This window comes from Cricetulus griseus, chromosome 2 (genome assembly GCF_003668045.3).
Source record: "Cricetulus griseus strain 17A/GY chromosome 2, alternate assembly CriGri-PICRH-1.0, whole genome shotgun sequence".
NCBI lineage: Eukaryota > Metazoa > Chordata > Mammalia > Rodentia > Cricetidae > Cricetulus > Cricetulus griseus.
Window position 1 is genome coordinate 264,337,566 of NC_048595.1, and position 16,031 is coordinate 264,353,596.

The window sequence follows — 16,031 nt, forward strand, 5'->3', positions numbered from 1 at the left end:
CAGAGGTGCTGATGCAATGCAGTCCTATGTTCCTGACAGGTAGCAAGAGGACAGAGTGAGAAGTGAGGGCTGGGAGTGATCAGGGAAGAGGCAGAGAGGAGATGCCCTCTCAGAAACATCTGAAAGGGTAAATACCAAACAAACAACTTTTTAAAAAGGAGCAAAAGTCCACATTGAGGCCAGCTGCCAGCGTGAACTGTAGGGCAGGTGGGTGGGCACCTTGCTCCATTTAATGTTCTGCTGTTGACACCTGGGAATTGTTGATTTTTAAACAAAGTTCTCCAAATTTGTCTTTTGCACTGAGTCCTACAAATAACACAGCGGGTCCTGCTGGAGGCTTGGCCCAGCTCAGGTTGTGGGGACTGAAGGGGATGCTCCTGGGGCATACACTTTGTCTGAACACACGGTTCTCAGCTGGTGGTACTGTTTAAAGAGGTTGGGAAAATGGGTGGGCGTGCCCTAGCTGAGAGAAGTAGGTGCTGGTGGGCAGGTTTTAAGGTTCATAGCTCCTAGGATGCAGGAGGACAGGCACTGGAATGTTACCAAGCTAGAGCCAGGTCACGGAAGCTGTGCTTACAAAGGTATTAGGACTCTATCCCTTGGGCAGAGGCCAGGAAATCTGCTCTACCTCATGTTTTATAATAACTTGCAAAATAAAGATGGTCTTTTATAATTTTGGATGGGTGGGGTGGGGTGGGTTGTGGGGGCAACCAAGGGAACAACAATGTATTATGACCAATGAAAATCAGTAGCCATAAATCAGCAATGGCTACTTCCACACTCTAATGGCAGAGTGGAATATACCGGATGGAGATGGAATGGGCCACCAGGACCTAAAATATTTACTGTGCAGACCTTTACGAAAAAGGTTTTCTGCCTTCTAGAACAGACTAGAATTTGCCCAACTGGGTTCCTGAAAGATTCCACAGCCAGGTCCAGTTGGGGAACGTGGGCCCCATGAACACTCAGGAGCTTTCTGTCCTGTCCACAGTGGCTTCCTCACCCCTCTACAAAGCACCACAGGGCCAGGAATGGGCACTGCCTCCCTGAATTGCCTGAACTCTGGGCCTAGTTCCAGGGAACAGCTATTAGCACTTTGCCAGCAGCATTCTCTGGAATTTTCTGGAACTCAGTGTGGTCACATTCTTGGAGGCACAGAGGCCCTCTGAAGGATTTTGAGCAAGCAGTGATGCTATCTGATGTGTTCCCTCCTGAGCCTCTTGATGCTCTACAGGGCACAGAATATGAACATTTCTCATGGTCTTCAGGATTAAAGGGATAGGGCGTCTGCTCCAAGTCACTAGGAGCTTGCCGTCTCCAGGCTCTGCGGACACTTCCCAAGGTCTTGTGTTGAAACCCTGCAACCCCCTGAAGGGCTGGGGACAAATCTAAAGGGAACAAGGCAGGGGTGAGGCAAGAGGTGATGGAGGCTTTGGGAGTGGCAGAAAAGGAGGACACAGACGGTCCATCCTAGGAAGCTTCAGAGGGCTTGGTGGTGGAAAATGTGACAGGGTCCAGGATACAGTGGCGTCTGCCCCAGGGTTTGGATAACTGTGGGGTGGGGAGAGGTAGGGGAGTCAGCTATTGGTCACCATTTCTAGATTCAAGCCTGCCCTCCACACTAAGTGTACCTATGAGGATGACCACACAAGCCTCTGCCTCTTTCCTAGTCTCAACTGAAGAATTCTAAGTCATCACACCCAAGCCCCACTCACGGGGTGTCAGCTACAAATGACTTCACACCCAAGGAAAGGCACACCCTAGGTCTCCAGGCTCAGATGGCTTTGGGGCTCCAGTGACCCAACAATGCACCTTTTCTAGACAATAAGAGAGTATGGCTCCTGCATAAATGACAGGGATTCCAGGGTGGGGCAGTTCCAGTAATTTTTTAAATTGATGTGTGCTTTTAAAATGACAATGACTTCTTAGTGTCATTACTTCCTGAGTGTAGAAAAAGAAGTCAGAGATATGTATGTATGTATGCATGGGCACTCTGACCACAGGTTATCCATGGCTTCCTCACTGTCATTCAAGGCACCTCAACAGGGCTCCCGAGCTAAAGGAAAGTACAGTCACTCCCTACCTTGTCATGTGCTTTATCCTTTTCACAACCTGTGAGGAGCCCTTGGCCTCACTCATTTGTTCTAACATCACTTATTTACCACCCCCAACTGAAGATTCCCTAAGGACAAGACTTGCTGAGCTCGAATGGTACCCCGCATTAGGTAAGGAGCTCAACAATCAACAAGTAACAGACTGAGTGACTGTATCAGGACAGAGACAAAAGGGGTTCATCAAGCTGCCAATCACATGATCTCCTTGGTTATGGCATCATGGTGTGACACATGCCCCCACCCTTCCTCATTTGCCTCTTCCTCTATAACCACCACCCAATGGGGAAATGTCTGAAGTGAGCTGGGGTATGTGTGACCTGCTGATCCTACCCCAGGCTATGCAGCCTCTGAGCTCCAATCACTCTGCTACAGAACACAGTACCACCACATCTGTTTTTTCACAAGAAGACATAATCAGGCTCCTACTGTGAGATCTTGCAACCGTTTAAATGTTGGCAGTGATCTAAAATAAAAGCTTGCAAGTCAAACAAGTAGGATGCACAGATGGAGGTGTGCAGCCCAGATGGATGCTATAACCACCTGGGTCACAGTGTTCCAACTCCTCTTCATCGGTCCCTAATGAGGAAGGCCCATCAGCTTCTGTCTGCACTGTTAAGCACAAACAATAAGAAACATCTATCAGCGGGGCTCCAACACACTCAACAACTGGAGTCTTTTGGCACAGTACTTGGCCTGCATGCTACAGAGCCTGGGAGTTCTCATTACCTGTGTTCCACTTCATTTATTTTTCAATGTTAGTGTTATCCACCAAATTTCTTGCCACCCCACCAGTCAGTCATTCCTTGTCCCTGCACTTGGGAGCCTGCAGGGTGTGCCTGGGTAGAGTTTAATCCACCTGTTACAGTCCTTACAAGGTGGCACTGTTAGCCTCCACTTGTGGGTCTAGGCACACGGCTGGTAGTTGTACAGCAAAAATAAAAGTCCCATTCAATTTAAGCTCATGTATTCCCAAAGGATCAGAAAGCTATTAAAGCTGGAGTTGGCGTGCAGTATGAGACTCCTAGTTCTCATTAATTTCTTCAAACTATTTTTTTCTATTTTGGTTTATTTACTGTGTGTGTGAATACACACAACCTTTTAAAAACTCTACCCTAGGCCTGAGGGTGGTGGTGAACACCTTTAATTGGGAGGCAGAGGCAGGTGGATCTCTGTAAATCTGAGGCCAGCCTGGTTTACAGAGTGAGTTCTAGGACATGCTCCAAAGCTACACGTAGAAACTCTTACTTGAAATTTCACCACCGCAAAAACAAACAAACAAACAAACAAAAAACAAAAAACCTCTACCCCAAGAATTATTTCTTTCTGATATATGTCAACCATTCATTTGAAAACCCTCTAATATTCTTTTTTTATAGAATAATGCTTTTTAAGTGGTAATATTTAGATATTCTTTATAAATAACTGGAAAGTAATACATAAACAATTTTCTTAGCTTCTATTTGGCCAATATTAACAAGTTCTAAGTTTATGTAAGAACCATCTAGGGGCAGGAAAAATTACATAAAAATAGCATTTGTGTACAAATTCAAGCAGTATCCCTGCGTGGGTCTGCAGGGTGTTACACAGCCTTACAGTGGGCAGCAGCAAGGGATCTGTCAGACAGAAGAATTCCCTGGGAGGCAGCCCTGTAGAATTTCGCACGAGAACCACTTATTCTTCTTATCTTTGCAGGGTCCAGTGGAGGTTTAGGGAAGGACAGACAGGCATCCTCTTCTATGGTGGGAGATGCTGGAGCTCTGGGTTTCTGCAAAGAGATTTTTGAATGATTGGCATGAGTCTCTATGTCTCGAATAAGGCTTTCCACCACCACTGGGGAGCTGGCCCCACCCCTGCTGACCTCACTGTAGCCTCTGGGTCTACCATCTCATTGGCCCATCTTACTTACATCATATGTACATACACTCACACATACATACACACATATTCACACATGTGCAAATGCACGCACACACACAATACACTTATATATACATATGCACATATACATACATATACACACATGCAGATATGCGCACACGTGTGTGTGTGTGTGTGTGTGTGTGTGTGTGTGTGTGTGTGTGTATACAGACATACACACTCACATAAATACACAGACACACACACACACACACACACACACACACACACTTTTTCGTTTTATCAGTGTATCATATGAGCTGTTCTGCCACACAGCTTAGCATGTTTGATTTATAAAATCCAAGTTACCCATGCTGGCAAACAGCTATCTGTACAAGAGACTGTCAGGAAAATACAATGTATTTACAATGTATTCAGCATGCTTTGCAATGTATTGTATAGTGAGTCTTTTTCTGTCCTGCCAGTCAGCCCAAATAATGACATGGAGACTTCCTATTAATTATGAAAGCTAGGCCTATAGCTTAGGCTTGTTCCTACCTAGCTCTTATAACTTAAATGAATCCATTTTATATTAATCTATGTTCTATCACATGGCATTACCTCTCTTCCATCTTGCTCCTCCTGTTTCTTCTCCATTTCTCCTGTGTGCTTAGATCTTACTCCCCTTCCTTTCTCTCCCCAGAAGTCCTGCCTCACATTCTGCCTAGCTATCGGCCATTCCACTTTTTATTAAACAATCACAGCAAATATATCTTCACAAAGGCCACAGACATCCCACAACAGTATTGTACTAGTTTAGTTCAGAAAACATTTGCTGGGTTACATGTGGAGACTCAGTCTGCTACCTAACCCTGGGGAGGCTGGGGCAGGAGGATTCACGTTTGGGACCAGCCTGAGCTGCAGAGAAGGAACCTTTTCAAACTAAAAAGAAGAACACATTTATTGGGCACTGATGTGCACTGTGAGCACTGGATACATCCTGGACTCCACAGAAGCATTTTGTAAGGATACCTAAATTTTAGATTCATTGAGATTAAAGAATGACAAAGCATAAAACTAAGTATGTATGTTATTCTTATTACATAGAAATGCTTATTTTTATGTCTGAAGAATTCTGATGCACTCTACAGAAAATCAACAGCACTGGCAAAATTCCAATCCCTTTAAGAAGCTTTTTGCTTGTCAGAGAGAGAGAGAGAGAGAGAGAGAGAGAGAGAGAGAGAGAGAGAGAGAGCTTTTGAGGACATTCACCCAGGTGGGCACAAATGGAGGCCAGTGGTTTATCTCAAGATGTCTTCCTCAGTCAGTTCTCCACGTTATTTTTTGAGACAGGGACTCTCACTGACTGTAGAGCTCAATTTGGCTAGACTGGCTGTCCAGCAAACCCTGGAGATCTGCCTACCTCTTCCCCACAGTGCTGGGGCTAAAAGCAGGGGTTGCATGTTAGAGATCTGGACACAAGTCTTCACACGTGTGCAGCAAGTTTTACCCACTGACCTCTCTTTCTGGCCCTTATTTTATTTTATTTATTTTTTGAGGCAGCATTTCATAAACTCTCCTTCTGCCTCCATGGGCCTAGTGCTGGGATTACAGGCAGGAACAACCCCCCCCCCCATCTATCTCTTTTTAAATATCTTTAAGATATGCCTGTACCAAGCTCGTGGACAGCCACAGCTTCCTGTGGCCTAAGCTCCATAGGTCTGTGGCCTCCATCCTAAGCCAGAAGCTAGTCACCCTGTTGTCCCTGCTTCCAACATTATCTGCCTAGGAAGAGCAGCCATGCGGCAGGAAAGTGCCTCTAAAACTCCAGTCAGACACACTGAAGACTGAAGGGAGACAGCTCAGTCACTTCTACCCAAGACGTTAATCAAGATGTCTTTTGAAAGTCCAGTGGGAAATCCATATCAGATAACTGGAGGCAGGGATGGTTGAGGTCACTCATTACACACATCCTCTCAAACACTCAAACCTACAGAGCATGGGCAACTGTGTTAGAGCTCTGCTAAGAACATATTTGAAAATGAAGCCGGGCGGTGGTTGCGCACACCTTTAATCCCAGCACTCTGAAGGCAGAGGCAGACAGATCTCTGTGAGTCTGAGGCCAGCCTGGTCCACAGAGTGAATATCAGGACAATCAGGGCTACACAGAGAAATCCTGTCTCGAAAAGTAAACAATAAAAGAAAAAAATCAAAATGACAATATTCTTCAACATATATTCTATTTCCTCTTGTCTCTTTGCACATCCAAAATCAGTTTAGAAACTAGAACAAAATAAAGACGGAGCTAGTGATTTTAGAAAAAGGAAATATTTTAAATGCACAGAAGAAGAGTACATTCAACATGATGGATAAGGCTGGTTGGGGAACAGTGGCCATCACTTCTGAGTTTATTCAGCTGTGATTTGGAGAGAGCAGATCCTTCCTGCACACAAATAGGATTAATAGGTGCTCATAAACGCTACTCCCTTCTGTGTGAGCACTGCTCATACTGCTCCCATTTGCTTTAATTATTCCCAGAAGTCAAGGCCTCTGGGCTAGCCTCAGCAAAGACTTGGGTTCTGAGGGGTCTATTCTGAGGAATTACATTCATTTATCTGCACCAATAGTGCCGTACTTGTTTAGGGCGCCGTCCCTTTACTTTTTAGTCTCACCAATTCATTGCAAAATAATACTAAGAATGTGACTTATGCAGGAAGCTGGTAGCATCAGAAGAGTAAAGAGATGAATACAGGAAAATGAACAGTTCATATATAGTAATGAAAAACAAAAGGCATAAGCATAAATTAACGCTGAAGGTCAGTATAAAGTCTTCTTGTCTCAAAATATCTGTACTCTGGAGGTGTGGTCAACCTGCCTGCTGACTTCATTGAACTGAAAAGCACCGGGATGCACAGGGCACTCCTCTGGGTGTGCCTGTGAGACTGGAAGACCTGGATGTGGGTGGCACCATCTCACAAGCCAGGGGCCCAGACAGAATTAAAGGGAGGGGCTCAGCTAACACAGGCAACCCCCCTCTCAGTCTATTGTTCGCTATGAAGAGAGTGCTTTCCTCTGCCATGTATTTCCCACCGGGATGTTCTGCTACAGCCTGGCCCAGAAGCAATAGAACTGAGTGACTATGAACTGAGAGCTCGGAAACTGTGAGCTAAAAGAAATTCTTCTCTCTTTAGCTGTGTTGCTCTGGGATTTGCAATGGCAACTGATAACCCTTGAAGCTCAAACCGGTTTAAGAAATCTGCCAAATAATGTGCAGAAAATAGAAAATGTGCTGCGCAGGCGCCTGAAATGCTATAAATGTTTGGGAGACAAAGAAAAGAACTCATAAAAAGGGAAGATGCAGTCTGGAATGCTAACTTCCTCCAAGCAGATAACCAAATGATGCCTTGTAGGTGAGATAAAGGGCCAACAAAAGGTACCGTTTCCTAGTAATTAGGAATTAGTAATTGTTTATATGGTAACCTAATTCCATTTTACTACTGACCTTGACACACTATTTGTCCCATTGAATATGTGACTCACTGAGCTATAAGACCATGCAAACTGATACATGCAAACGATTTATGAAATGACTCTCCAACTCTTTTCCTCTCCTCCTTTCTCCCTCCCTCCCTCCCTCCCTCCCTCCCTCCTCCCTCCCTCCCTCCCTCCCTCTTTCCCTTCCCTTCCCTTTCATGTGTACATGTGTACTGTGTGTAGAGGCTAAAGATCAATGTCAGATGTTGTCTTCAATTGCTTATCACTTTATTTTATTAATTTAAAATAAATCTATGTGCATGGATGTTCTGGCTGCATATGTATCTATATACTTGTGTGTTTGGTGCCCATTGGGGCTAGAGAGGAGGTCCAGGATGTTGTGAGCCACCATGTGAGTGCTGGGAATTGAAACCTGGTTCTCTGGAAGAATAGCCAGTGCTCTTAACCACTGAGCAATCTCTCCAACTCCTACTCACCTTACTTTCTCTCACTGAACTTTGAGTTTTCTGATTCGACTAGACTGGCTAGCCAGTGAGCCCCAGAAATTACCCTGCCTCTTCCTCCCCAGCCCAGGGATTAGGAATGCATGATACCATGCCTGGGGATCCAACTGAGGTTCTCATGCTTGCATGGCCACCATTTTACCAAATGGTTCATCTCCCCAATCTCTCTCCCTCTCCCTCTCGAACCTCCCTTCCTTCTCTCTTGCTTTCTCTTTCTCTCCCCAAAGCTAAGGATAGAACCCAGGGCCCCATGAATGCTAAGTAAGTGATCTTCCATTAAATTACATCAAAGCCCAGCAATTTCTTCATGTTGAGTGGCGGGGGCAGGGGGAGAGAGGGAGGGAGAGAGCCCATCTTGTGATTTGTTCATCAAATGACTTTTATGAAGAAAATCATTACTATTTTTTCTTATGAATTTCAACAATTTTAGAAATCAGGGAATATTGCAAATATGTTTATAACTCTCCTTGAGAGCCTGACCTCCAACAAGCTTTGCTGTACAATTATAACCAGTGACTAGGTTATAATCAAGGACACTGAGAAGACCAGATGTTAGGAGGTTCTTGTGCTAGTTTGAATGTAATTGGCCCCTATAAACTCATAGGGAGTGGCACTACTGGGGTGTGGCTTTGTTGGAGGAAGTGCATCACTGTGGAAGTGGGCTTTAGGGTCTCATATATGCTCAAGCCATGCCCAGTGAGACAGTTCACTTCCTGTTTCCTGTGCAAGATGTAGGACTCTCAGTTCCTTCTCCAGCACCATGTCTGCCTGCATGACACCATGTCTCACCATGATGATAATGGACTAAACCTCTGATCTGTAAACCACTGAATTAAATGTTTTCCTTTATGAGAGTTGCTGTGGTCATGGTGTCTCTTGACAGTAACAGAAATCCTAACTAAGACAGTTCTGGATGACAACATTCCTCTGAGTGAGGGCATACAAACTATTTCCACTGAACAACCCAACAGCCAAAGGAGTAACAATTAGCAGATCATCTAAGGGTTCCAGCTGTCCATGACTCATCCTAGCCTCATGGTTTCTGACCAATTTCCCTGACTTTTCAGATCCCCAGAAAAAAGGCAGGGTCTTCCCTACCTTACATGAAGATGGGAAATGGGCCAGTAAGATCCTACTTCAGAAAGTTCTTCATAATGCAACTTGTAAAGTATGAACACACACACACACACACACACACACACACACACACACACACACACACTACAAGACCTTTGAAAATTAGAAAGCAAATCTTTCTCCTAAGCCCCAAGTCTTTGAGATGTGACAGCTTTGTGTGCAATTTTGCTCCTGTAATTTCCCCACAGGTACTTGGAACTCTCCTGTCACTGGAAGCTCTGACTATGATGTTATTGTGCATTTCAGAAGTGACAAAAGAAAAACACTGTCTGAAATATCCACTGTCCTTTTCTCCTCCTGGACTGTCTATCCTGAGGCATATTTGAGTCCTGTCTTTTTACAAATATGTTTTGTTTCATTTGCCTAATACATGGACGTTGGTTCTTGTCAAATATTGAAGACAAAGTAATCTATGCTGTTAGAAGATACTGTGGTCCTGCCCTGGGGATAAGGGCAGTGACTGGGGTTTCTGACCACACACAGTCTTTGATGGTACTGGCAATGTCTACTTCATCTTTTGGGAGTCTGCCTGCTGAGTGTTAATTAGTGTAAAGTGCATTAGCTGCACTTCCATGATGTCTGTCTTGTCTCTGTGTCAATACAAAGCTGATTAAGGATATTTGGGGCTTAAATAACTAGGCTTTGTATGTTTAAGGGGTGGAAGGAGACTGGCTATAGTAGTGATGATGGTAGGGGCAGTTTCCCATTCGTTTACGTGATCATGCCCCCACTGGCTTTACTCCATCCATTGAACCAGCAGTTACTTCTCTGTGTGTAAACTGCAATGCCAGTGAAAAGAGCAGCAGAATAAGCATAGAAAGAAATTCTCCCTAGTTGTCCTAGGTCTCAGGTCTGCTGCAGAAGCAGGGAGCTGCTGAAAAAGGAAAGCGATGGACCTGGTTTCAACACAGCAGGCAGGTGTGACCATTAATGGAAGGCTGCAAACAAATTACAGTGCTTTCCCTGTCTCAGAAGAGTACAGGTGCTGACAGGAACCTCCTGAGCCAGTCAGGTAAGTGCCAAGGCCTGAGCAATCAGGAAGATTGCCAGCTTACGTCATTGCCAGAGCCTCGGCTGTTTCCATTCTGAGCATCCCTCGGCTTTCTGGAAGGTATGGAGAGGGCAGTAGCCAGACAGGAGAGAAGAAATAGTGGGTTCAAGAGTTTTGTTACTGTGTTCACTGCAGGAGTTCAGGTAGCAGCTTCTCTGGGGTCTTACCTCACTGATAGCTAGGTTTGTTTTGTTTTGTTTTCTTAGTTTTAAAAGGCAGATAGTCTGAGACAGTCTCTAAATCCAAAAGGTGATTGTTGATTGTTTCAGCCTTACAATTTCAGGAAATATGCCCCTTACCTATGGGGTACTCCCTTTCCCCCTCTCTGGAAGTTTCCTCTTCCCCATGTCAACTGAGTGGCTACTACAGGCAAATGTCCCTCTAAAAAGTGCAGTGACAAAGGTGAAAGTTGTAAGGCAGGGGGCACACATGAGGCCATTTTCAAGTGGTTCTGGCTGGCAACTTCAAATCTTCAGAACGGTTTAAGCTGAAAGGCGGCCTTTATATAAACTATACATTTCAGGCTTTTTCCTTTTAACTTATATGGAAATTTCTTGAGACTATTTTTCCTTTGAACACAATACTCAAGCGTTCTGCAGTAGAAAAACGGAATCTCACAGACCCAGGGCAGAGGCAGACACCAACCCCTAATCCTGTAATCCTACAATGGTGCCAGGGTACCAAGGATCATGCCCACTCCAGAAAGAGACTTTTAGGAGCAAGTATATGATGGGAATGTCCTTCTGTATACTGTGACTATATGTTTCTCTTATTGGTCGATGAATAAATGTGTTTCAGCCAATGGATAGGCAGAATTTAGCTAGGCAGGATTCCGAACAAAGAGACAGAGAGAAGGAAGACAGAGTAAGAGACACCATGTATAAGAGACCATGGATGCCAGCCCAGACTACTATACCCAGCAAAGCTTTCAATTATTATAGACAGAGAAAACAAGATATTCCATGATAAAACCAGATCCAAACAATACATATCCACCAATCCAGCCCTACAGAAAGTGCTGGAAGGTAAACTGCAACCCAGGGAAGTTAACTACAACCAGAAAAACATAGGCAATAGATAATCCCAATTTTCCAACAGTCAAAAGAAAAAAGGGATAGATTCCCACACATAATCTTGCCACCATCACCAAATCAAAAACAAACAAGAATGAACAATAATCAATGGTCATTAATATCCATCAACATTAATGGTCTTAACTCCCCTATAAAAAGACACAGATTAGCAGAATGGATAAGAAGACAGAATCCTTCCTTCTGCTGCTTACAAGAAACTCACCTCAACCTCAAAGACAGACGGTACCTAAGAATTAAAGAGTGGGAAAGATCTTCCAATCAAATGGACCCAAGAAACAAGTGGGGGTAGCAATTCTAATATCCAACAAATTGGACTTTAAACTAAAATCAGTCAAAAGAGTGAAGAAGGTCATTTCCTACTCATCACAGGAGAAATCCATCAGGATGAAGTCTCAGTTCTGAACATTTATGCCCCAAATACAAAGGCATCCACGTTGGAAAAAAAACATTACTAAAACTCAAATCACACATAAAACTGCACACACTTACAGTGGGAGATTTCAACACCCCACTCTCACCACTGGACAGGAACACCAGACAGAAACTTAACAAAGAAACAAAAGAACAAAAGAAGTTATGGTGTAATAGGTCTTAACAGATATCTATAGATATCTATAGAACATTCCACCCAAATACAAAACAATTTACTTTCTTCTCAGCGCCACATGGAACCTTCTCTAAAATCGACCACATACTTGGCAACATAGCAAACCTCAACAATTACAAAAAAATTGAAATAACCCCCTGTGTCTTATCAGACCACCATGCTTTAAAATTAGAATTCAACAACAACAACAACTACAGAAAACCTACAATCTCATGGAAATTAAGTAACACCCAATTGCACAATTCATGGGTCCAGGAAGAAATAAAAAAAGAAATTAAAGATTTCCTAGAATTCAATGAGAATGAGGACACAACATATCCAAACCTATGGGATACTCTGAAAGCAGTGCTAATAGGAAAGTCCATAGCGCTAAATGCCCGTATGAAAAAACAGGAGAATAATCACACTAGAGAATTAACAGCACAACTGAAAGCTTTAGAAAACAAAGAAGCCAATACACCCCGGAGGAGCAGACGCCAGGAAATAATCAAATTGAGGGCTGAAATCAATAAAATGGAAACTAGGAGAACAATACAAAGAATCAATATAACAAAAAGTTGGTTCTTCAAGAAAATCAACAAGATAGACAAACCTTTATCCAAACTTACCAAACAACAAAGAGTGAACATGCAAATTAATAAAATCAGGAATGAAAAGGGGGTCATAACAACAGACACAGTGGAAATCCAGAGAATCATCAGGTCATACTTTGAAAACCTATATTCCTCAAAATTTGAAAATCTAAAGGAAATGGACAATTTTCTGGACAGATTTCACTTACCAAAATTAAATCAAGAACAGATAAGCAACTTAAATAGACCTATAACCTCTAATGAAATTGAAGCAGTCATTAGAAGTCTCCTAACCAAAAAAGCCCAGGGCCAGATGGCTTCAGTGCAGAATTCTATCAGAAATTCAAGGTACAGCTAATACCAATTCTCCTCAAAGTATTCCACACAATAGAAGCAGAAGGGTCATTACCAAACTGTTTCTATGAGGCCACAATAACCTTGATACCCAAGCCACACAAAGACACAACTAAGAAAGAGAACTACAGACCAATATCCCTCATGAACATTGATGCAAAAATTCTCAATAAAATATTGGCAAATCGAATCCAAGAACACATCAGAGAAATCATCCATCCCGATCAAGGAGGCTTCATCCCAGGGATGCAAGGATGGTTCAACATACGAAAATCCATCAATGTAATCCACCATACAAACAGACTGAGGAAAAGAAAAAAAAATCACATGATCATCTCACTAGATGATCTCACTGAAAAAGCCTTTTACAAAATCCAACACCTCCTCATGATAAAGGTCCTGGAGAAATCAGGGATAACAGGAACATACCTCAACATAATAAAAAGCAATATACAGCAAGTCAACAGCCAACATCAAATTAAATGGAGAGAAACTCAATGCAATGCCTCTAAAATCAGGAACAAGACAAGGCTGTCCACTTTCTCCATACCTCTTCAACATTGTTTGTTAGTTCTAGCTAGAGCAATAAGACAACAAAAGGAGATCAAGGGAATACAAATCGGAAAGGAAGAAGTCAAACTCTCACTATTTGCAGATGATATGATAGTTTACATAAGTGACCCGAAAAACTCTACCAGGGAACCCCTACAGCTGATAAACACCTCCAGCAAAGTGGCAGGATACAAGATAAACTCAAAAAAATCTGTAGCCCTACTATATAAGGATGACACATTGGTGGAGAATGAAATCAGAGAAGCATCACCCTTTACAATTATCACAAACAATATAAAATACCTTGGAGTAACACTAACCAAAAAAGTGAAAGACCTGTACCGTAAGAATTTTGAGTCTCTAAAGAAAGAAATTAAAGAAGATACCAAAAAATGGAAAGATCTCCCATGCTCTTGGATAGGTAGGATCAACATAGTAAAAATGGCAATCTTGCCAAAAGCAATCTACAGATTCAATGCAATCCCCATCAAAATCCCAACACAATTCTTCACAGACCTTGAAAGAACAATTCTCAACTTTATATGGAGAAACAAAAGACCCAGGATAGCCAAATCATCCCTATACAATAAAGGAACTTCTGGAGGCATCACCATCCCTGACTTCAAGCTCTATTACAGAGCTATAGTCCTGAAACCAGCTTGGTATTGGCACAAAAATAGACTGGTAGACCAATGGGATAGAATTGAAAACCCTGATATTACCACACACACCTATGAACACATGATTTTTGACAAACAATCCAAATTTATTCGATGGAACAAAGAGAACATCTTCAACAAATGGTGCTGGCATAACTGGGTGCAGACATGTAGAAGACTGCAGTTAGACCCAAGCCTATCGCCTTGCACAAAACTTAAGTTAAAATGGATCAAAGATCTCAACATAAATCCAGCTACACTAACCTATTAGAAGACAAAGTGGGAAATACCCTTGAATCAATTGGTACAGGAGACTGCTTCCTGAACATTACACCAGTAGCACAGACACTGAGGTCAACAATTGATAAATGGAACCTCCTGCAACTGAGAAGCTTCTGTAAGGCAAAGGACACAGTTAGCAAGACAAAACGGCAGCCCACAGACTGGGAAAAGATATTCACCAACCCCACATTTGACAGAGGGCTGATCTCCAAAATATACAAAGAACTCAAGAAGCTAGTCCCCCAAACACCAAACAACCCAATTAAAAAGTGGGGTACAGAACTAAATAGACAATTCTCAATAGAGGAATCTAAAATGGCTGAAAGACACATGAGAAAGTGTTCAACATCCTTAGTCATCAGGGAAATGCAAATCAAAACAACTTTGAGACACCATCTTACTCCTGTCAGAATGGCTAAAATCGAAAATACCAATGACAGTTTATGCTGGAGAGGATTCGGAGAAAGAGGAACACTTCTCCACTGCTGGTGGGAGTGCCAACTTGTACAGCCACTTTGGAAATCAGTATGGCGACTCCTCAAGAAAATGGGAATGAGTCTACCACAAAATCCAGCAATTCCACTCCTAGGCATATACCCAAAAGAAGCACATTCATATAACAAGGACATATGTTCAACCATGTTCATAGCAGCACTATTTGTAATAGCCAGAAACTGGAAGCAGCCTAGATGCCCCTCAACCGAAGAATGGATAGAGAAAATGTGGTACATTTACACAATGGAGTACTACTCAGCAGAAAAAAACAATGGAATCTTGAAATTTGCAGGAAAATGGATGGAACTCGAAGAAACCATTCTGAGCGAGGTAACCCAATCACAAAAAGACAAACATGATATGTACTCACTCATATGTGGACCTGCTTTATGATACACAGTAGTGACCATGCTTTATCAGAGCTGTTTTTAATGATGTTGCTCAGAATAGTTTCCTCCCAGATGATGACTGAGAAACTAATTAAAAAAAAATGGTGTCAAGTACCACAAGAGTAACAGAACTGTGCTGTCTTCTGGGATTTTGTTTTTTACTTTTTTGTTGTTGTTTGTTTTTTTGGTTTTGTTTTTGTTTTTGTTTTTTTTTAAATGGAGTGTGCTGGATGTCTCTACAATTTTGTTCAAAGGACTCCAGAACCTGGAAAAGCTGTTGCTGCTATTGATGCATAACATATTGACATTATTGCTCTTTTTATATAAATATAAACTAAAAAAAAAAGAAAAAAATTAAACCACTAGGAAAAAAAAAAGAGAGACACCATGTAGCCACCAGGAAGGCAGGACACTGGGGTGTGACCTAGGTAAACCATAGTCACATACAGATTAATAGAAATGGGATAATATTTAAGAGAGAGCTAGCCAATAAGAAGCTTAAGTCAATGGCCAAACAATTATAAATATATATTAATCTGTGAGTGGTTATTTCATAATAGCTTTGGAGACCCAGTGGGTGGAGAGAAACTGGTCTGAGTAGAACCGAGATAGACATAGAAAATCTCCCTCTACAAATATACCCAAATTGAGTGATTTCTCCAAGTCAACAGTAATGTACCTAGCTATCTGATACCACAGGTATCAGACCTATGTGCCAACAGCAGCTTGCAAATTACTTCTCAGGCCTTATTTTGTCTTCTGCAATATAAGAAAACTATGATCTTCCTCAGGGATATTCTGATTAGTATTTTAAAAATTCAAGGTACATTTTGAGACAACTGGGGTCATTTGGAGATAGGCTGGTGATAC

At 42.4% G+C, this 16,031-nt stretch overlaps 1 protein-coding gene across 2 annotated transcripts in view; it reads right to left on the minus strand.

Moving 5' to 3' along the window:
• Armc2 (armadillo repeat containing 2) overlaps nucleotides 1–16,031 on the minus strand; it is a 110,465-nt gene that overhangs the window by 81,065 nt on the left and 13,369 nt on the right. For both annotated transcript variants that reach the window (XM_027402226.2, XM_027402228.2), the window contains exon 4: nucleotides 3,708–3,879. In XM_027402226.2, the coding sequence (XP_027258027.2) occupies nucleotides 3,708–3,879 (172 nt within the window). The remainder of the gene's footprint in view (nucleotides 1–3,707; nucleotides 3,880–16,031) is intronic.